Raw genomic sequence first — 22373 nt, forward strand, 5'->3', positions numbered from 1 at the left:
TGGTTGAGCATTGTTAGCCTCCTGTCTTGTGATTATTCCCTGAACAATATTAAAACAAAAAACCAAACCCAGTGCCGCCGAGTCGATTCCGACTCATAGTGACCCTATAGGACAGAGTAGAACTGCCCCAGAAAATACATTGTATTAGGTATTATAATTTAGAGATGATGTAAAGTACGTGAGAAGATGTTCATGGTTGTATGTAAATACTGTGCCCTTTTATATAAGGGACTTGAACATCTTGAATTTCCGTATCTGCAGGGGGTTCTGGCACCAATCCCCCACGGATACATGGGAACGATTGTATTAAAAAACCTAGATGTCATTCTAGCCCGGGTAATACCATCCTTTATCTATGTAGGTTAAAAGAATTTTTAGATCAGTAGGTATAAATCACTTATTCCAGGGATTCTTAACCTAGAAGCCATAAAAAAACTGGAAATTATACATACATGCATACAAAATTTTCTGTTTTCTGCTGTTTTGTTTTTTCAATCAGAATTTCAACAGGGTTCTTGGCCCTAGGAATGTTAAGAACAAATTTATAGACCAACTACTTCAACTTTTACATGATGCACCTAAGGGTACAGGGTAAATTAGCACCAAAGTCAAGAATAGATCCTATGTTTGCCATCTTTTAGCTCAGCTTTTCCACTATTTTGTATGATACATGTTATTCGGAAATAAAAAAAATTAGATATAAAAAACATTGCCAGGAATTTAAATGGAGCTGATTTGTAGAGGGGTGATGAATTCCCAAAGACATTAAAGGCTTTTCATAAATTATGCTTATGGTTCAAAAGGTACATGAAGTGTATACAGTGAACTTTAAGTGTCTCTCTTTTCCATATCCTTTAGAAACTCCATTTCCCTTCAGAGAGGTAACTATTATCTCTAGTTTATTTTGTTTCAGAATTTATAAATTTAATCTGATGGTATGGTAATGGTGTTTAAAATAGTAAATGATACACAAAAAGCTAGAGTATAACTTTGATTGTTTTAAATGTAGAATAGCTTGCCTGATTTGATTTTTAGGATGGATTACTGTTCTGTGTATTGTTTCAGTCAATAGGGCATAACTTAGAGATATTAGCTAGCAATGATGTTTTTATATTGAGTCAACTAGATTATCAGTTTTGATTGTTACTGATGAAATTTATAAATGGAGGCTTCAATATAGTTTCCCAAACGTTAATGCATTTAAATCATTAACTTAAACATGGTCGTAAGGGTATCACTTTGTTTTAATATAAATGTGTTTGTCAAGTAATGCTATTTAGTGAGTAGGTGGAATTTATGATTTTGTGTGATTATAATAAAGACTATAGCTGATTAAGGAGAGAATTAAAAGTAAAGGACTATTTTATGCTGAACTTGTAGTTTACCCTTATGCTGCACATTTTACTGAACAGCTAAATTTCCTAAACGTCTGTATTTGTGTTTTGTTTTTCCTGTAGGGAGATTCCCGAAGTCTTCCATTTTCTGAGAATGTTAGTGCCGTTCAAAAATTAGACTTTTCAGACACAATGGTGCAACAGAAATTGGATGATATAAAGGATCGAATCAAGAGAGAAATAAGGAAAGAGCTGAAAATCAAAGAAGGAGCTGAAAATTTGAGGAAAGTTACAACAGATAAAAAAAGCTTGGCTTATGTAGACAACATTTTGAAAAAGTCCAATAAAAAATTAGAAGAACTGCATCACAAGCTGCAGGAATTAAATGCACATATTGTTGTATCAGATTCAGAAGATGTTACAGGTATAGTACTTTTATTTGATGTTTATACGGTTCCGTTAAGAAATGTACCATTTTAGAAAATAATAAATTTTGTGACATGTATAAAAAAATACTTTTCTACAAGTATAAAATTTTCTCTTATAGGTAAGGTCTTGTTTATATTCTATTCAGAAGGGCAATGAGTTGATGGGTATGAAAATTGCCGGCCTTCTTAGAGTAGCTCTGCTGTCTACTTTCTTACCCTTTGTCAGTAGGACATTACTTAGAATTATTTTCCAGTATTGTTTTGTATTGAGTCAACCACATGCTCTTACCTGATTCATCCTTGTGATCACGCAGCACGAGTTTGCCAGATGACTTTTTAAAGTTAAAAATGCATTCTGTGAGCAATGGATATTTTTACTCTTTGCAAATGTAGTTAATCAAAACCTTGACTTTTGTTTTTGGTGCTCTAGGCAACTGAATTAACACCTAAACTACCATGAACACTGGTTTTTAAAAAAGGAACAAAATTTAAGAAGTCAAGCATTTTTTTTTTTTTAAAGTATAGAAAATATAAAGGGGAAAAATGACCCATAATCTGAATTTAAGGGCATAATTTTTAAGCATTAGAATTAACAAATGCTCATTGCTAGAAATTTTCAGTAGTGCAGAAAGTAAAAATGGAAAAACTACTTCTGTCAATTCTAGGCTCTCTCATTACAAACTTTTTCTTGAATGTCCTTCCAAAAAAATAAATACTATTGTTTGTATCAGTATCCATGCATCCATGTATACATTTTTTCAAAAACTTTTTGCATAAAAAAAATCATATTAGGTATACTATTCACTGCCTTACTTTTCTCCACTTACTTGGCAAACTTTTCATATCAGCATGTAAGTACATATGTACCTTATTCTTAATGGCTGCATATAATTTATCATATGCATGAATCATATTTAATTTAGCAGTCTAAGTGACAAACACTTAAATTATCTATCAAGCATAACTCTTATAACTGCAGAAGTAATTCTGATATATTTAATACCCTTTAACTTCTTTATATCTGTTAATCATTGAAGCTTCCCTTACATTATGTCACATTTTTCTCCTAGTAACAGCTTCTACATTTGTGGGCCCACTCCTAATTGTTCTTAAAACATCTATTTTATTTTTTCTTGCCTCCTATAAGCATTAGCTATTTGCCTGCAGATAGCAGTTTTTTTTTCCAAAGCTTTAATTACTTATAGCAGGCCTGTGATAGATTGTTGTAGCCCCTGGAAAACTTGTAGATATTTAGCTTGATCTGAAGACTACAACACCTCCTTGATCATTCCTATGTTTAAGGCTTTTTGTACCCAGTTTGAGGGCACCACTGAGTAATTTGATCGCTCGTCTACTCATCTAAGTTTCTTTTTTACCTGTTTCTCATAAAACCATGAAAAGTTTTATAAATTGACATTCTGTTTGATCTAAGAGTTTTGCCCTTGCAGAGATGATATCTTGAGAAGATATTTAATGACCCTCAATTTCTTCATACCCAAAGGAGAGTGGTATATATAGATAAATAGATTTAGCACAGTAGAAATTTTGGAAACACCACTGTAAGTAATTAAAAATAAATAAATAATAGATATTAAGAGAGATTTTATTAAAATACAGAAATTTAACCAAGAACCTCAAATCAACTATCTCAAAAGTTACAGAAAACACTTTTGATAGTCAGTGAACTTGATAAAACTTTCAACATCAGGGACTTAGCATAGGGGTTTCATTTGATTTCAACCTTGTAGGAATAATTGAATATTAAAAATGAAAGAAACCATAGAGAAACTGGCCTTATTATTTTTAGAGCTGAAAATAATCCCAGAGATGTGAATTAATTTGCTCAGAATCAGAAAGCTAGGAAAAAGAACTCCTCAACCCCTCATCTAGTATTTTCTTACCCACACATTCAGTAATTGCATTAAAAATGGAAATTTATATTACGAAAATGCTGTTTTTGGCAATATAATATAAACTTAGAAATAGTCTGTTTTGTTGGAAATCTGCCAAGTTCTACGTTTTTTGCCCATTACATTTTTGAGTGGCCTAAAATGAGAAACAGCGCTGTAGCTTTTAACTGTTTATTTAGAGAAAATATTTTCCTCCTCATAGAACATCAGTAACAACCTCGTGATTATCAAAAGGTAAAAGGGTTTTTGCAACACTAAGAATAGCCCATTTGGTGTCCCATATTCCCTTTTAAAACTTACTTTATTGAGGGATAAATTACATATGATAAAATGCACATATTTGAAGTGTACAATTTGATGTGTTTTAAGAAATGTGTGAACCTGGGTAACTATAACTGTAATAAATGATCTAGAACATTTTCATCACTTCAGTGGTTCCCTTGTAAATCCTCAGTTACTAACCCTGGCCTTGGGGAACCACTGTACTATCTTCTGTTACTTCAGATTCACATAAAGAAATATCCTCTTAACTTCTATTGTCAAATTCCTGTCTTTTGTCAAAAGTAATTTGGATATCACTGTGAATCCTTCCCTGACTCTAGTTATCTTTTCTGTGCTACCTTGTTTGTTCATTATCATATTACGTTGTATTATAATTTATTTCTGTACATGTTTATATCAGTTACTAAATTGTCTGCTCTTTGAGGTGGGGACATGTTTTCATTTATTTTTCAAGGCTTACTACTTATTTAGTTGTGGATATTGAATCTCAAAACCCAGCAAAAACCAAAATCTTGTATTCTTATAATTAATACCAAAGCATGATTTATCATGTTGCACTTTAAACATTGAATAACTTAGGGAACAAAGCCTAAAATAAAATTTTAGAATAAGAAAATCCAAAAACTTTCTTTATGGATCATTTTAAATATTGACTTCTGGAAAACTGGCAGATAAATATATGACATAACCTTTTACTTCTTAATACTTCACTTCATTTGGAATAAAGTTGACAAATTGATTAAAATTTGAATTTATTTTAAAAATTAGTTCTCTTTGCAAATGGCATATTCACATAAGTTGGCAATAGATAGGCTTTTTTTTTTCTCCCTCATTACTGATTTTACAACGTTAACAAAACAGCAGCAACACAGAGAATTGAAGATACTTTCATCCTTAGTTTTAGGTTAGTTTACCTTAGATCTTTAGATGTTTTATGCTGTGCACTAAAAGTAAACAAATTGAATTTATTTTGGATTAGGTCCGGCAAGAAAATTCAAGGACATAGTGCTTTGCCTTCATTTCTCTCTGAGTTGATTAATAGTGTAAGTGTTAGCTGATTCCCATTGTCTTGGGAGCAGAATGAATGACTAAAGGAAAGTGGTGCAAGATTTAAGCCCGCAGTATGTAAATGATTACTGGATAAGTAGTTAGGAGACCTGCTCTTGATTCACCTCTGCAATTATTAGCTCTATTAATCTTCAGTTTCTTATTTGTAAAATAAAGATTTTATTAGATGAACTTTAACGCTTCTATTAACTATAAAATTCTCTGAGATGTTTACAATGTCAAGGTCTGATTATTCAGGACTATTATGTGTAAAGTAAATGTGTTAATTTATTCTTAAGAATAGTAGAAAATGAAATTTTTTATGTTCTGTTAATGCCCACGATACTCTGTCCTGTTCACCTCCTGTATACTTTAAGAATAGTTGCATGGGTGTTATGGTAATCCTACTTGGAAATTATAAAGATCGTGTTAGCTGAGGCCAAATTCACCTTATTAAAAAAATTACTGGATCCCTATAAAATAGAGTAGTATCTAAGCCTTAGTTGGCACCTGAGACTCTGAAATGAAATATTTGGAAAAGAACCACTTTCTTGAATCTTACCTTTTAAGTGCATCATCCATAAAGAAGAGGATAATAACATTTCCATTATTTTACTAAGTGCAGGTAGTCCCCAACTTACGATGGAGTTCCATTCTGACAGTTCCATCGTAAGTCAGTTCTGATGTAAGCTGAATACCTCTTTTTTTCTTTTTAGTTATCACCATTATTCCCTTTTATATCAATGTCTTTATAAATCCCATCTTTGAACATCTGCAAGTGAACATCTGAGAATGACATCAGCATATTACATGCTGCAGCATTGTACGTAATACATATTACTAGCAATAAGATACACCAAAAAAAAAAAAAAAAAACAGTTGTCAGTGTAGTTCATTCTAACTTGAGTATGTTGTAAGTCAGGGGCTACCTGTATAGTTAATAATTTGTGCAGTGCAACCCCCTCTGTTTTCATTGTATTTACCTTTTTGTACCTCTTCCCATTTTCATTTTCTCAGGCCCCGCTAAACCCAGATTGGCTTTTGCCTATTGATTTAGTGAACGTTTTATTTAGTATCTCTAGAAGAGAAATATTGATGTAGCATAGAACTAAGAGCATTTGGTGTTTTTAAAGTAAACTTTGCTAAATTCTTCTGAACTTCTGGTATGTAACTATACTGAGGGTTTTCTTTCTTAATGACTAATTAAACTGCCTTCCTTGAACGTGAGGTGAGAATTTGATTTTCTTTTTTATTGTTGCTCAGTCTACCTGAAATGGGGCATAGAAATTATAGTTGAATTTTGTATATGGTGAATTATAACTGTGACATTTGTGACCCAGTTTGTTACATAATTTCTGTGTATTTCTTATTTCTGATAGAATTTCTCACTGTGAGAATACATGATTTGTATTAGGTTGTGAACTCTTTAAGGAAAGGACTGCCATTAAATAGCTGTGTCATCATTAGCAAGTCATTTTAACACCACTACATCTCAGTTTCCGCATCTATAAACTTAAAGAAATTGAATGATTTATGGATCCTAATTCTTTGATGATTTTTTTTTTAATTAATGTACAGTAAAATTAATTCTTATTTTTGGTATACCACTCCATGAATTTTAACACATAGTATAGATTTGTCTAACCAGCACCACAGTCAAGAAAAGGAATAATTTCATTGCCCCCAAAATCTTGGCTTTGCCTTTGTAGGCACACCCTGCCATTCCATATTCCCTGGCAGCCAATAATCTGTTCTCCTTCTCTGTAGTTTTTGTCTTTTGAAGAATGTCTTACAAATGGAATCATAAAATACCTAACCGTTTGAGACTGACTTCTTTCCCTCAGCATAATGCCTTTGAGATTCATCCAAATTGTTGTATTTTTCAGTAGTTTGTTCCTTTTTGTTAACAAATAATAATCCATTGTATAGGTGTTCCAGTTTGTTTTCCCCTTAACCAAGAACATTAGAGTTGTTTCCAGTTTTTTGTTAAGTATCAATAAAGCTGTTAGAAACATTCGTGTACAAGTTTTTGTGTGAACATAAGTTTTCAGTCCCCTTCGGTTAAAACTAAGGAGTGGGATTGCTAACTCACGGTAAGGATATGTTTAACTTAAACTGACAAATGTTTTCCAGAATGGCTATGTCATTTTTCATTCCCACCAGGACTGTGTGAGAGTTCCAGTTGCTCCATATCCTCTGCAGCACTTGATATGATCGATATATTTTTTAGCCAGCCTAACAGATGGTTGATGACATACATTACTGTAATCGAAGGGAGAAAGAAGAAATAAAAGCAGCTCCATCTTAGAATTTGTGAAAGAACTCCGCATGCCCTGGGTACAAAATTACATACAGAATGAAGAAGTCTCCTTAATCAGGAGAAGCAATGTGTAGTTATAAATATTAAGATATACAGACACATGCAGTTCTGAAAATTTTAATGCCTAGGTTATTTGTTTCATCTTAAACAAAAAAATGGTACAACCACAATCTTATCTGTGCCTGTTTTTGTAAAATTTCGAGAAAGCTCAATCAGAGGTTATACTAGCTTTAAAATAAACAAATTCAGTTGGTGACATCTGACAGAGGTCATCCAGAGAGTACACAAAATAAGTATCTATTAATAATAAGTCAGCATTAATTAAAACCTGAGCGGATTCCTGATGGCTATAAAAGGTGAGCATGTCTGTTATTACACAAGGAAGTTAGACTCTGGAGGAATTATGGACATTAATATAACTGTATCACATGGCAAGATTCTGGAGTTTTTTTGTTTTTTTTTTTTTTAATTATCAGTAAGTACCAAGTGAAACCCAGCATTTGACCAGTGACTGGTAACTAAGAGACTTTAGATGGAAGCTAGTGCTTCTGCATAATGCTACCTTTATTAACTTAGATTTGGCTAGGTTTACTTAAACTATATTTTCTCTTAATGTTTTTTAATGCAGTAAATAGCCATATTCCATAAGCAGCCATCCTAGCTGTACAAGTACTATATTTTGAATATTGAGCACAGGGAGTCAGCCTGGTAAAAGTTATATGATCTGGAATCTCATTCCAGCTGGACTATCACGTAGTTGCATGATTCTCAACCTCTAGACTTGGTTTTTCTAACTTTTAAAACAAGGAGGATAGACTTAATGTACTCTTTCTAGGGTGTTTTGTGAACAGGGTATTTTACTACCTTGTGGAAAGGGTAAAGTATAAGACATCCAAGCTCAATTAGTTTTGGACATAAACCCGTTTGGATGTAAAGAAAGAGGAAACTCCTTGGGGCTGGGAAGGGAATACTCAAGGTCAACCACGTTCCTACCCCTAAGAGAACCAAGGAACCAGGTTAAAGCTGGACCTTAAGTAGTCAGGAGCCCTCTGAGGATCCGGATTGCTTCTCTGTTCTAGAAATCTTAATTCATTTTGTAAGCCAACTCCTCAGTTGTGGCTTTAGAGAATATACTAAAAGTACTGGAAACAATGCATCTATTGCTCTATATATTTTAAGGAAACTACTAACACATTTAGTTTTTACTCTTCATTTTTGTTAGGGAAATCTTATCCCTAGGGAGGTTTTAAACACATTCCATTGTCCCGTGGAAGTCCCTAGATGGTACAAATGACTAACTTGCTTGGCTGCTAACCAAAAAGTTGGAGGTTTGCGTCCAAGAAAAGGTACCTTGGAAGAAAGGCCTGGTGATCTACTTCCACAAAATCAGCCATTTAAAACCCTATGGAGCACAGTTCTACTCTGATACACCCATATGGGGCTGCCATGAGTCAGAGTTGATTCAAAGACAGCCGATGGTGGTGGTGAATTTTCAAGCAACTCCAAAGCTGTATCTAAAGTGAAGATGTGTTTTCTGGTCTTCATGTAATAATATATAGCCACCCTTATGGATCTTACCTGGAGTTTTATGGACTTTCCCTTTCATCATGTCTAAAATTGAACTCTCACTTCCTGGAACAGTACCTCTCAATCTTTTCTTGTGTGGTCTATATTGTTAATGGCATGGCCCTAGTAGTCTGTATCTAAAACCTGATTTTTACTATAGATGCCTCCCTCTCTTTTTACCACCTTTCTCCTCCAATGTTAAGTCTATAGGTCACCAGGCCCTATAGATTCTGCTTCTAAAAGAGATCACTAATCTGTATCTCTCTGCCATCATTATTATCAAAGCCTGTAAGTCAGGTATTTCTCTGATCTAACCTAAACATTGCTACCAGTATTTTTTCCTGGTATCTGGATTTGACCTCAGCATTTTCATGCTTAAAACTTTTCAGTGGTACTCCATCCCCTAAAGAATACAGTACAAATTTGTAGAATGGTAGAGATGTCCTTCATATTGCAGCTGCTGCTGCTTCTGCTGCTACTTTCAACTCACGCCTTCTCACACCTCCATTTCTAGCCGTGCCCATCATGTGCTATTAATATATAATTACTTAGCTTCCCAAATACCTTTTGCTTTTTAAAGGACCTATGGTACACCATGATGTTACGTATTGGTCCAGTTGTGAGGATTTTTTGTTTACTTTATATTCAGGTATAATCCATACTGAAGGCTGTGGTCTTTGTTCTTCATCAGTAAGTACTTCAAGTCCTCTTCACTTTCAACAAGCAAGGTTGTGTCATCTGCATAACACAGGTTGTTAATGAGTCTTCCTCTGATCCTGATGCCCTGTTCTTCTTCACATAGGCTGGCTTCTCAGATTATTTGCTCAGCATACAGGTTGAATAGGTACAGTGAAAGGATACAATCCTGAGGCACACCTTTCCTGACTTTAAACCATGCAGTATCCCCTCGTTCTGTTAGAATGATTGCCTTTTGATCTGTGTACAGGTTCCTCATGAGCGCAATTAAGTGTTGCAGAATTTTCCCAGTCTCTGCAATGTAATCCATGATTTGTTATGATCCACACAGTCAAATGCCTTAGCATAGTCAATAAAACAGGTAAATATCTTTCTGGTATTCTCTGCTTTCAGCCAGGATCCATCTGACATCAGGAATGATATCCCTGGTTCCATGTTGTCTTCTAAATCCAGCTTGAATTTCTGGCAGTTGCCTGTCTATATACTGCCGCAGCCACTTTTGAATGATCTTCAGCAGAATTTTACTCGCATGTGATATTAACAATATTGTTCGATAATTTCTGCATTCAGTGAAATCACCTTTCTTGGGAATAGGCATACATATAGATCTCTTCCAGTCGTTTGGCCAGGTAGCTCTCTTCCAAATTTCTTGGCATAGAGGAGTGAGTACTTCCAGTGCTGCATCCGATTGTTGAAACATCTCAAATGGTATTCAGTCAATTCCCCAGAGCCTTGTTTTTCGCCAAGGCCTTCACTTCAGCTTGGACTTCTTCCTACAGTATCATCAGTTCCTGATCACGTGTTACCTCCTGAAATGGTTGAACGTCCACCAATTCTTCTTGGTATAGTGACTCTGTATATTCCTTCCATCTTCTTTTGATGCTTCCTTCATCGTTTAATATTTTCCAGTAGAATCCTTCACTGTTGTAACTCAAGGCTTGAATTTTTTCTTGAGTTCTTTCAGCTTGAGAAATGCTGAGCGTATTCTTCCCTTTTGGTTTTCTATCTCCAGGCCTTTGTACATGTCACCATGATACTTTACTTTGTCTTCTCGAGCAACCCTTTGAAATCTTCCGTTCAGTTTTTTTGCTTCATTTTTTCCTTTTGCTTTAGCTACTCAACATTTCAAGAGCAAGTTTCAGAGTCTCTTCTGACACCCATTTAGGTCTTTCTCTTCTTTTTAATTACCTTGCTTTCATCATGGGAACCCTGGTGGCGTAGTGGTTAAGTGCTACGGCTGCTAACCAGAGGGTCAGCAGTTCGAATCCGCCAGGCGCTCCTTGGAAACTCTATGGGACAGTTCTACTCTGTCCTATAGGGTCGCTATGAGTTGGAATCGACTTGACGACCCTGGATATGGTTTGTTTTGGTTTTGTTTTCTTCATGTATTATGTCATTGACGTTGTTCCACAACTTGTCTGGTCTTCGGTAATTAGTGTTCAGTGCGTCAGATGTATACACCTCAACATAAAGAATACAAAAATCCCCACAACTAGACCAGTAAGCAACGTCATGATAAACGGAGAAAAGATTGAAGTTGTCAAGGATTTCCTTTTACTTGGATCCACAATCAGCACCCCCTGGAAACAACAGTTAAGAAATCAGATGACAGATTACATTGGGCAAATCTGCTGCAAAAGACCTCTTTTAAGTGTTAGAAAGCAAAGATGTCACTTTAAGGACTAAGGTGCGCCTGATTCAAGCCATGGTATTTTCAGTAGCATCATATGCATGCAAAAGCTGGACAATGAACAAGGAAGACAGAAAAATTAACGTCTTTGAATTGTGTTGGCAAAGAATATTGAATATACTGTGGACTGCCAAAAGAACAAACATACCTATTTCGGAAGAAGTACAAACCAGAATGCTCCTTAGAAGCAAGGATGGCGAGACTGCATCTCACATGCTGTCATGAATTGAATTGTGTCCCCCAAAAAATATGTCAGCTTGGTTAGGCATGATTCCCAGTATTGTGTGGTTGTTTTCCATTTTGTAATTGTAATTTATGTTGAGAGGATTAGAGTGGGATTGTAACACCACCCTTACTCAGGTCACCTCCCTGATCCAAGGTAAAGGGAGTTTCCCTGGGGCAGATTAAAGGAAAGGGAAGCAAGCAGAGAGTTGGGGACTTCATACCACCAAGAAAGCAGCGCCAGGAGCAGAGCGCATCCTTTGGGCACGGGGTCCCTGCACCTGGGAAGCTCCTCGACCAGGGGAAGCTTTCCTCCAGAGCTGACAGAGAGAGAAAGCCTTCCCCTGGAGCCGACACCCTGAATTTGGACATGTAACCTACTAGACTGTGAGAAAATAAATTCTCATGGTTAAAACCATCCACTTGTGTTATTTCTTTTATGTCAGCATTAGATGACTGAGGCACATGCTTTGGACATATTATCAGGAGAAGAATCAGTCCATGGAGAAGGATATCACACTTGGTAAAGTGGAGGATGGGCAAAAAGAGGAAGACCCTCAGTGAAATGGATTGACACAGTGGCTGCAGCATTGGGCCCAAGCATAGCAAAGATTGTGGGGATGGCTTAGGACCAAGCAGTGTTTCATTCTGTTGTGCATAGAGTCATGATAAGTTGAAACTGACTCAAAGGCACCTAACAAAAACAACATGGTATACCATACGCTGTTTCTTCTGCGTGCATTGCCTAAGCCCTTACCATAAAAAACTAGTTACAAATTCCTATTCTTATTTTTTATGGTATCAGTAATTCTTAAGGTAAAACTTATATATGTAAAATGCGCAAATGAATTTTGACAAACACACACATGTAACCTCACCTGTTTCTAATCCTGAAGAAAGCTATGTGTTCCTTTCTGGTCAACAAACCCCCTACACCAGACAATCACTACTCATTTGATTTCTGTCACCATAGATTAGTTTGACCAGTGTTAAGTCATACAAATGGAAAAAAGCAGTATGTACTCTCTTGCATCTGACTTTAACTCAACTAATGTTTTAAGGTTGATCCATGTGGGTATCAATAGTGCATTCCATTGTTTGAGTATGCCACAGTTCATCCATTCTGCTGTTAAAACACATTTGAGTTATTTCCAGTTTTGGGGTGTTATAAATAATGTAGCTGTGAACATTCTTGTAAAAATCTTTTTCATGGACATAGACGTTCATTACTTTTGGCTATAGATCTAGGACTGGAATTTCTGAGTCAGGGGAAAGATGTTTCTAACTTTATTAGAATTGCCAATCCAACTCCCAGAGTTGGTTTTGCCATTTTACACCCCTACCAGCCAGCAATGTATGAGATTTGCAATTGCTCCACATCCTTGCCAACGTTGGGGGGGAGGGGGGTGTTCACTCTTTTTGACCTTTTTTTTTTTTTTTAATTTTAGCTACATGACTGATAGAATGATATTGTGGTTTTAATTTGGTGTCTTCCTGTGACTAATGAAAGGAGCCCTGGTGGCATGAAGGTTAAACATCCAGCTGTTAACCGAAAGGTCGGTGGTTTGAATCCACCGACCGCTCCACAGGAGAAAAGACCTGGCTGTCTGCTCCTGTAAAAATTACTGTCTAAGAAACCTTATGGGGCCATTCAGCTCTGTCATATAGGGTCACAGTGAGTCGCAATCAACTCAATGGCACACAACAACTACATGACTGATGAAGTTAGACACTTTGATACGCTTATTGGTCATTTGTATACCTTCCTTTTGGAAGTGTCTGTTCCTGTTTTCGGCACATTTTCTTACTGGGTTGTTTGCCCTTATTGATTTGTAGAACTTCTTAACTTCTTAGTACAAACCCTTTCTCAGACACAGTTTGAATATTTTCTCCTCGTCTTTGGCTTGCCTTGTCACTTTCTTAATGATGTCTTTTGAAGGCCAAAGTTTGACAAAGTCCAGTATATCTGTTTTTTAAAAAAAAATTTTATGCATAGTGCCATTATTTCACATTTAGGAAATATTTGCTTACCTTATGGTTATGAATGTATTAATCTATATTTCCTTACAGAAACTGTAGTTTTAATTTTTATATTTTAGTCTGTGGTATAGCTCACATTTGTTAGCATGATGTGAAACAGAAGTCTTAAGTTTATTTTTATTCCATATCCAGTTAGTTTAGCACCATTTTGAAAATGTTTTCCTTTAGCCATTTGGTACCTCTGTCAAAATTAATTGACCTTGCATGTGTGGATGGATCTGTTTCTGGATTATATATGATTATATATTCTTTTCTGTTGATCAACTTGTTCTCTGACCAGTACCACATTTAATAGTAAGTCTTGATATCTAGTAGTGTAAATTCGTCAACTTTCTTGAAGATTGTCTTTGCAATGTTAGCTCCTTTGTATTTCTTGTAAGTTTTAGATTCAGCTTGTTCATTTTTACCAAACTCAGACGCACACACAAATCAGAAACCTATTGGTATTTTGATTTGGATTGTGTTGAATCTATGTATCAGTTCATCAGTTTAGCAAGATTTGAAATTATGGCAGTATTGAGACTTTCAGTCCTTAAGCATGGTATAGCTTTCCATTTATTTAGGGTTTTTTGTTTGTTTTGCTTTTTTTTCAATCCTGTCAGCGGTGTTTTATAATTTAGCATAAAGAGATCTTTTATATCTTTTCTTAAGTTTGCTCCAAAGTACTGGGTTTTTTAAATGCTGTTATAAATGACATTCTAAATTTTTATTTTCCAGTTGTTTGTATATGACAATATAATTTATTTTTGTATATTCTCTATTTTCTGTGACCTTGCTCAATTCTTGTATAGAACTTACTGGGTCTGTTAGTTTGTAGATGCCTTTGGATTTTTCTACATACACAGTCATATTATATGCAAATAAAGACAGTTGGGCTTCATCCATTCAGCCTTTGCTTATTTTTTGCAACCTTACTGTACTTGATAGAACTTTGAGCACAGTGTTGAATAGCAGAGGTAATAATAATAAAAGCAGACATGCTTATATTGTCCCTAATATTGGTAGATAGGAATCAATGGCATTTGTAGGCTAATCTACACTTGAGACTATTAAGATTTTTACTTCCCTTTCTGTCAGTATTGTAATTTTCAGGATCTTTTCCACTTTTTCCGTTGTCAAGTTTACTTACATAAAATACATAATATGCTGTTTTATTCTTTAATGTCTGTAGGATCTGAAGTGATGTCCTTTTTTTCATTCCTGATACTGGTAATTTGCGTCTTTTCTCTCTCTGATCGGTCTTGCTATGGCTTTATCAATTTTCTTAATCTTTTCAAAAGACTGATTTTTGACTTCCTGACTTTGTTTCTATTGTCTGTTTTCTAGTTAAATAACAGTTTTCAAGTTTCTTCTCCTTTTTTGGTTTCTTTTTCCAGCTTTTTGAAGAAGATTCTTAGATCATTGATTTTACTCTTAAAGCCCATCGCACCCCCTGTGTTAACGTTAAGAGTTACAAATTTCTGTCTCATCACTGATTTGGCTGTACCTCGTACTTTTAGATACATTGTGTTTTCGTTATAATTGATTTCAGAATGTTTTCTGATTTCATTTTTGTTCAGTGGGTTTTTTAAGAATGTATTATTTAATATTGAAGGGTTTTTTAAGTTATCTTTTTATTTTTGTTTCTGGTTTAATTCTACTGTGGTCAGAGAACATAGCCTATATGATTTCCATCCTTTGAAATGTGTGAAGACTTGTTTTATGATCTAACATATTATTTTGGTGACTATTCTGTGTGCGCTTTAAGGATGTTATTTTGCAGTTGTTACGGGTATCTATTAGATCAAGTTGATTAATAGGTTTGTTTGCCTTTTTTTTATTTTTTGGCCTACTTGTTCTCTCAGTTACTGAGAGGTATCGTGACTGGATTTGTCCATCTTTCCTTTTATTTCTGACCATTTTTTCGTTATATATTTAGAAGCTATATTAGGTGTGTATGTAAGTAGTATTTTTATGTCTGCTGTTGGATAAATTCTTTTTTCATTATGAAATACTCCTGTGTCTTATGCTTAGTCATTTTTCATATCATAGCATCTTTGGTAATAATACAGTGATACCAACTTACTTTTAATTAGTATTTTCAAAGTATTTATTTTTCAATTCTTTTAAGGTATACGTGTCTTTATATTTAAAACGTGTTTTTCTATAAGCAGCATATAGTTTGGTGTTTTTAATCCGTTGTTTTTATTTGGAATGTTTATTCTATTTATTATAATTAAGTTACTGATAGGTTGGGTTTAAGTCTACCATCTTGCGTTTTTTCCTTTTTTGTTCCATTCCTTTCTTTTCTTGGATTATTTGAGAATTTTTTTAGTGTCCCTTCTCCTTCATTGCCTTTTTAACTATACCTTTTTATGTCAGTTTTTTTATGTCAGTATTTTAATATTTGAGCTGTGATTACAATCTGTATCTTTTACTTCTTATACCCATTGCCGTTGAGTCAATTCTGACTCGTACCAACCCTATAATGACGGTATAGTACAAAGTAGAACTGCTTCATAGGGTTTCCAAGGAGCAGCTGGTGGATTTGAACTGCCATCCTTTTGGTTGGGAGCCATAGTTCTTAACCACTTCACCACCAGGGCTCCTTACTTCTTATAGTCTAGCTTTAAATAATTTTTTTTTTTTTTATCACGTACAATACAATGTAAAAATCTTATAAGAGAGTAATTCCGTTTACTCCTGGTCCCACCTTCTGTGCTATAACATTCTACTTTGTTATACATTTTAGACTTTTCCAAACATTTTTGTTATTTTTGCTCTAGTCGTAAGTTTTTAAAGAAAAAATTGAAAATTATCTGTTAATAATTTTTTCCCTCTGTTTCTCAAATTCCAGCTTTAAATTCAGTCTGTATTTGAAGTACTCACCAAGACTTTCGTTCCCTGCTTGTACTGTCTTTTCCTGTGTTATGGTTTGTAAAATTATGCCACACAGAAAGCAGGGGGAGCTGTCCCCGGTACTTATTTTCCACAAAGGCTCTCGGTGCTGTGTTATCCATTGTCTAATTTCTGAAAACAGTTGTTTCATATATTTTGTCTAGTTTTGTAGTTATTAGTGATGAGAGTCATTATGATCATAGCCACTCTGTCATGACTAGAACTGGAAGTACTTATTCATCAAGAACCATTCCAAATGTTAGCACCTCAATTAAAAATAATATTTTCTGACCCCAGATAAAACAGATTATAAAATAACCTGTTATTTTATTTACCATACAGTTCTGTAATTATTTGTTGTTTGTACACACGAAGATAGAAACACTCAATCTTATGACTGTTTAATTTATAATTATTTAAAAAAATACTGTTTATCTTCTCTGCTTGGTTGTATACTTCATGAGGGCAGAGATTGCAGGCTTATTTTCATCACTGTTTAATGCCTAGTACATTCTCTGACATGCAATTAGAAATCAACAAATATTTAGTGAATGAATTTAGTAAATATTTAGTGAGCTTTCTATCACTGTCGTCAAACATGGGAAGCAATATTTATCAGACAAGTAAATTAATGGGTAAATAAGATGCATTTAAGTTATAGAAGTTCCTCTCATTCCTACAAACCTGAAAGTAAGACATAATTACATCTATTTTGCTGCTGCTGTTAGAATGTGTTAACTGAATATGCCAAACCAAAGTTAGTTAGATTTTAGGTTTTATAAGTAGTAGATTTGTCCCAGAATGGAGTTATTCATTTTTAGAGCCAACACCACATCTAAAAACTCTGGACAGGGTTTGGAATATAAAGTAGATCACTAGCGTTTTGTTTTTTTTTTTTAGTCTAGAAGAGCAGACTTGGTTGTATTTGTGCAGCTAGAGGCTGTCTCAAGTCGATGTTTTTATTCACATGTCTTTGGTAATATTAAAATCTGGCTTTGTGTTAATTTCCTAGAAACCAATAAAAATCTACCACTACCACCTTGGCCTAAAAGAAATGGCTGAGGCTTCTGGTTCTGTTAATATGGTAGATTATATCATTTGAAAATGTTCCCATTAAAACAATCCTAGAAACTCTAGATAGACTATAATTAACATTTCTTTTAAATGTATAGTTTAGCCCATGATAAAGGAAATGAAATACTGGGGTTACAAATACCTGGCTGGGATGTGGGAGCATGTAGATTATTGGTTTTGCTAATCTAGGTGTTTGAGTTCTAGCGGCCACATTAAGATAGGGTCCTCTCTTCCCCCCATAAAGCATCTGCAGATACAGTCACATGACAAGAAAGCTTGGAATTGGATTATACTCACAGCACTGCCCTCTCCCTTGTGCCCAATTGCAGGTTTTTTATTTTTTCTTTAACTTCTCCTTTATTTTATGCAAGAGAAAAGAAGGTTGAGTGTTAGAAGTTAGTCAGATTATAGTATCAGGTACTTATGGATTACGTGTATCTTCTACCTCTGTAATTTGTTTATGGTTTTTTGTATGACTTTAAATTTTATAGGTGATCGTTATCTTTTCTTGAGTTATTTTTGGGGAGTTGTAGTTTCTTGAGATATTCTCCATTTTGTGTAATTTTCAAATTTATTGACATAGTTTAGAATACCTGTATATTATTCATTTAAAGTCAGCAGATATCTGCAGTAGTGTTTCCTCTTTCATTCCTGATATTGGTATATTCCTCACTTTTTTTCCTTGAACGTTTTTCCAGGGTTTGTCCCCTCCCCAAAAAGATTGTTTTTACCGATTCTTTCTTTTATGTGTTTGTTTCTGTTTTACTAATACCTGCCCTTATTTTTGTTATTTTCTTCCTCCCATTCTCTCTGGATTTATTTTGTTCTTTTTCTGAGACCGATGTTTAGTGCTTTAAATTATTCTGTTTTCTAATATACACATTCAAGGTTTATGAACATTCCTTAAATATTTCTTTAGCTGTATCGCACAAGTCTTGGTATATAATATTTTAGGTATTCAGTTCACAGTATTTTATAATTTCTAATAATCCATGAGTTATTTAAACATTTCTTTCTTAATTATTAACACTGCAAGGATTTTCTAGCTATTATTTACTGATTTCAAGCATAATTAATTACACTGTGGTTCTTTGAAATCTGCTGAAACTTCGTAGTCAAATATTTTATCAACTTTTTAAAAATACTCTGAGCTTAAAAAGAATGCATATTCTTCAGTTGTTGGCTGTCATATTCTTTGTATATTTATAGATGAAGTGTTTAATTGTATTGTTAAAAGCTTAAATATCCTTACTGGTTTTTTGTCTGCTTATTCTATTAATTACTGAGACCATTGTGTTAAAATTTAGTGAAACGTGGATTTGCTATTTTCCTTTTAAGTCTGTCAATTTTTGTTTTATGTATTTTGCGGCAATGTTATTGGGCAGCTACAAATTTAAAATGATACGTCTTTCTGTAGAACTAAACTTTTTATCATTATGAAATGACTCTGATAATCTTTTGGCCTCAAAATACTTTTGTCTGTTATTAATACATTTTGTAGGGTGGGATATAGTGATTGCATGGAATATCTTTTTTCCATCCTTTTATATTCAACTTGTCTATATCCTTATGTTTTAGATATGTCTGTTGTAATTAGCATATAACCAAAAAGCCAAACCCACGGCTGTCGAGTCAATGCTGACTCATAGCAACCCAATACAACAGAATAGAACTGCCCCATAGGGCTTCCAAGGTAGTAAATATTTACAGAAGCAGATTGCTACATCCTTCTCCCATGGAGCAGCTGGTGGGTTCCAACCATTAAACCTTTTGGTTAACAGCTGAGCACTTCACCACTGCGCCACCAGGGCTTCTCAGTTTAGCATATATTTGGGTTTTATTTTATTTATTTTTACCCAGTTTTATTGTCTTTGTCTTTTACTGGAATCATTCAGTCATTGTATTTAAGTAATTACAGATATATTTGGGTTTATATTTAATATTTTATTTTGTGCTATGTTTTTTCAAATTTTTAACAGTTTTTAAAATTATTTTTCAATAGCGTTATTGAAATACAGTTCATGTACCATACAATTCACTCAGAGTGTACAATTCAGTGTTTCTAGTATGTTCACAGATATGTGCAACCGTCAGCACAATTTTAGGATGTTTTCATCACCCCATGAAGAAATCCTGTATGTTTAGTGGTCATCTCCCTAACCTGGCCCCTGACCCAGCCACCCACCCTAAACTTGGGTAATAACTAGTCTACTTTCTTATTCTATAGGTTACCCTGTTCTGGACATTTCATATGAATGGAATCATATAATATATAGTCTTTTGTGACTGAATTCTTTTACTTAGCATGTTTTCAAGGTTCCCCTATATTGTATCTTGTATCAGGACTTCATTCGTTTTTATGGCCAAACTGTATGGATATACCACATTTTGTTTATCCATCAGTTGATGGATTTGGGTTGTTTTTACCTTTGGCTGTTATGAATAATGCTGCTTATAAACATTAGTGTACAAGTTTCACCATATACAAGTGTGCATATGTTTTCATTTCTCTTGGGTATATTAACTAGGAGTGGAATTGCTGGATCACATGATAACTCTTGTGTTCCTTCCTTTGAAGAGCTGCCAGAGTGTTTTCCAAAGTGACTGCATCATTTTATAGTCATACCAGCAGAGTGTGGGAGTTCTGATTTCTCTACATCCTTGTCAGCACTTGATATTATCTGACTTTTTCATTCTAGTCATCCTAATGGATATGAAGCAGTACCTCATTGTGGCTTTGATTGTCATTTCCTTCATGACTAATGACATAGAACTGTCCATTCACCCCCTTCCCTGTTTTTTAAAAGGGTTCTTTGGGTTTTTATTGTTGAGTTGTCAGAGTTCTCTGTACATTCTGAATACAAGTCCCTTCTCACATAATTGATTTGCAAATATTTTCTCCCATTCTGTGGTTTGTCTTTTTACTTTTTTGATGGTGTACTTTGAAGCAAAAAAGCTTTTAATTTTGGTGAAGTCCAGTTTATCTATTTTTCTTTTGTTGCTCATGCTTTTGATGTCAGATCTAGAGCCCTTTGCTAAATCCAGTGTTATAAAGGTTTACTCTATTTTTCTAAGAATTTTATAGTTTTAGCTCTTCCATTTAGGTTTTTGATGCCTTTTGAGTTAATTTTTGTATATGATTTAAGGTAAAGTCCAACTTCATTAATACTGACCTCATAAAGTAAGTTGGTAAGTATTCCCTCCTCTTCTTTTTTTGGAAGAATTTGTGAAGGAATGGTATTCTTTTTTAAATGTTTGATAGAATTCAGCAGTGAAGCTAATCTGAGTTTGTCTTTGTGGGTCATTTTTTTTTTTTTTTAATTATTAGTTCAATCTCTCCACTTATTACAGATCTATTCAATTTTCTGTTCCCTCAAGTAAGTTTTGATAGTTTGTATCTTTCTATGACTCTCTTAATTTCATTCAGAGTTTCTAATTTATTAGCATGCATTTTTTTATAGTATTCCTTTATAATTCTTTTTATTCCTGTAAGGCTGGTATCCCCTTTCATTTCTGATTTTAGTAATGTGAGTCTTCTCTCTTTTTATCCTCATTACCCTTGCTAAAAGTTGTCAATTTTGTTGATGTTTTCCAAGGATCACCTTTTTATTGATTGATTTTTTTCTAGTCTTCATTAATTTCTGCTTTAATCTTCTTTATTTCCTTCCGCTTGCTGTTAGTTAGGTCTTCTTTTTCAAGTGTCTTTAGGCAAAGTTTAGATTAGTGGTTTGAGATCTTTCTCCTTTCTTAATAGAGTTAATTTACTGCTATAAATTTCCCTCTAAGCTCTGCTTTGGCTGTAACCCCGTAAGTTTTGATATGTTGTATCTTCATTTTGATTCATCTCAAAATATTTTCTGTTTTCCCTGTTGATTTCTTCTTTGACCCATTGGTTATTTAAAAAAAAAAACCCGGTGCCATCAAGTTGATTCCGACTCATAGCGACCCTATAGGACAGAGTAGAACTGCCCTATAGAGTTTCCAAGGAGCACCTGGCAGATTCAAACTGCTGACCCTTTGGTTAGCAGCCGTAGCACTCAACCACTACGCCACCAGGGTTTCCCATTGGTTATTTAGAGGTGTTAATTTCCACATATTTGTGTTTGCCAGATTTTTCCTTCTGATTTATTTCATTATTTTATTGGTTTATATGGTTATCATTTAAAGTCACTCACATATTAGCCACTTTCTGTGTTCTTCATTCCTTATTTCTTTTTTGACCTACCAACTTTATCACTCTTCTTCCTGAAGTACATTCATTAACATTTTTTTCATGAGTTTATGCTTTTGACAAATTTTTTCTGTCTTTGTGTGATAACAGTTTTGTAATATTTTATTTTGCCCTCATTCCTGAGAGATATTTTCACTGGGGCTACATTCTAAGGTTAGTAGCTATATCCTTTAATATATAGAAGCTACCCTTCTACATTTCAGCTTTTATTATTATTGAAAAGTCAGATGTCAGTATAACTGTTGCTCCTTTTGAAAGTACCATTTCTCTGACTGTTCTTAAAATTTTTTTCTTTGTCTTTGGTTTTTCTCAAGTTTTGCCATGATGTGTCTAGGTGTGGATTTCTTTTTTTGTATTTATTCCTGCTTGGAGTTGATTTGATTTATTAAATTTCTGGATTGGTATCTTTAGTCTTTGTAGTAATTACCTCTTCATATATTGTCTTTGAATCATTGTCTTTTCCTTCTGAAACTTCAGTAAGATAAATGTTTGAACTTTTTCCTGTCCTCTTTGTCTCTTTTTTCTGATTTTTTAAAAACTTTTTGGTGAAAATATACACAATAATACATATACTTTTTCAACAGGTTTTATGGGTACATGTCATTGACTGTGGTTATATAAGTCACATTGTTTCATCATTCTCCCTATCTCTATCC

The 22373-nt window shown here is 34.3% G+C and overlaps 1 protein-coding gene across 2 annotated transcripts in view; it reads left to right on the plus strand.

The window, feature by feature from the left end:
• PKN2 (protein kinase N2) overlaps positions 1–22373 on the plus strand; it is a 194808-nt gene that overhangs the window by 61062 nt on the left and 111373 nt on the right. For both annotated transcript variants that reach the window (XM_049879693.1, XM_049879694.1), the window contains one exon: positions 1458–1758. In XM_049879693.1, coding sequence (XP_049735650.1) covers positions 1458–1758 — 301 coding nt within the window. The remainder of the gene's footprint in view (positions 1–1457; positions 1759–22373) is intronic.

This window comes from Elephas maximus, chromosome 3 (genome assembly GCF_024166365.1).
Source record: "Elephas maximus indicus isolate mEleMax1 chromosome 3, mEleMax1 primary haplotype, whole genome shotgun sequence".
NCBI lineage: Eukaryota > Metazoa > Chordata > Mammalia > Proboscidea > Elephantidae > Elephas > Elephas maximus.